Here is a 598-nt window from a genome sequence, read left to right on the forward strand (position 1 = left end):
GATTTGAATCTCTGTCCAGACCCTGCAGCCCCTAAAATTGTACCCAAAATTGAACCAAAGCTGGAATTTATGGATGAATCATTTCCACCGGCGCCTCCTCCACCCATGTCCACACCACCTCCCCAGTCCCCTCCCGCCACCTCCGATGTGTTCTCTGAGTTTTCCCGCATTTCTGAGCTGTTCCGCTCTGCCTTCGCACAACGCCCAGAAGAAAATGGATACTGTTCTGTCCTACCCGACTCCGACCCGGATTATCTGGCGTTGGTCCCAGTCCCGGAGCCTGAATCCCACCTCTCGAACGCTATCGCTCCCTGCACCCGTAAGTATGAGCAGCGGTCTGCTGAACTCGTTCGGGTCACTGATATGAAATCCGAAGATCAGAGGTACTATCGCGAGTTAATTCGTAAAACCCGGAGTCTCTACGATTCGTTACGGGTGTTTGCTGTTGTTGGAGATGAAAAGCACAAGAATGTTGATAATGGGCTCTTTCTGAATAAGCGGACGAGGGCGGACTTAAAAGCTGCGGCATTGATGCGAGGGCAAGGATTGTGGTTGAATCGCGATAAACGGATAGTGGGTGATATACCTGGAGTGATGA

General features: G+C 51.3%; 1 protein-coding gene across 1 annotated transcript; it reads left to right on the top strand.

The window, feature by feature from the left end:
* Positions 1-6: 6 nt before the first annotated feature.
* Positions 7-594, top strand: LOC140966197 (histone-lysine N-methyltransferase family member SUVH9-like; the record flags this gene model as incomplete). Its single annotated transcript, XM_073426545.1, has 1 exon — positions 7-594. A coding segment is annotated over one exon (588 nt), but the record flags the coding sequence as incomplete, so codon positions are not given.
* Between the last annotated feature and the right edge of the window lie 4 nt (positions 595-598).

Source organism: Primulina huaijiensis, unplaced genomic scaffold (assembly GCF_012295235.1).
Source record: "Primulina huaijiensis isolate GDHJ02 unplaced genomic scaffold, ASM1229523v2 scaffold201847, whole genome shotgun sequence".
Classification (NCBI taxonomy): domain Eukaryota; kingdom Viridiplantae; phylum Streptophyta; class Magnoliopsida; order Lamiales; family Gesneriaceae; genus Primulina; species Primulina huaijiensis.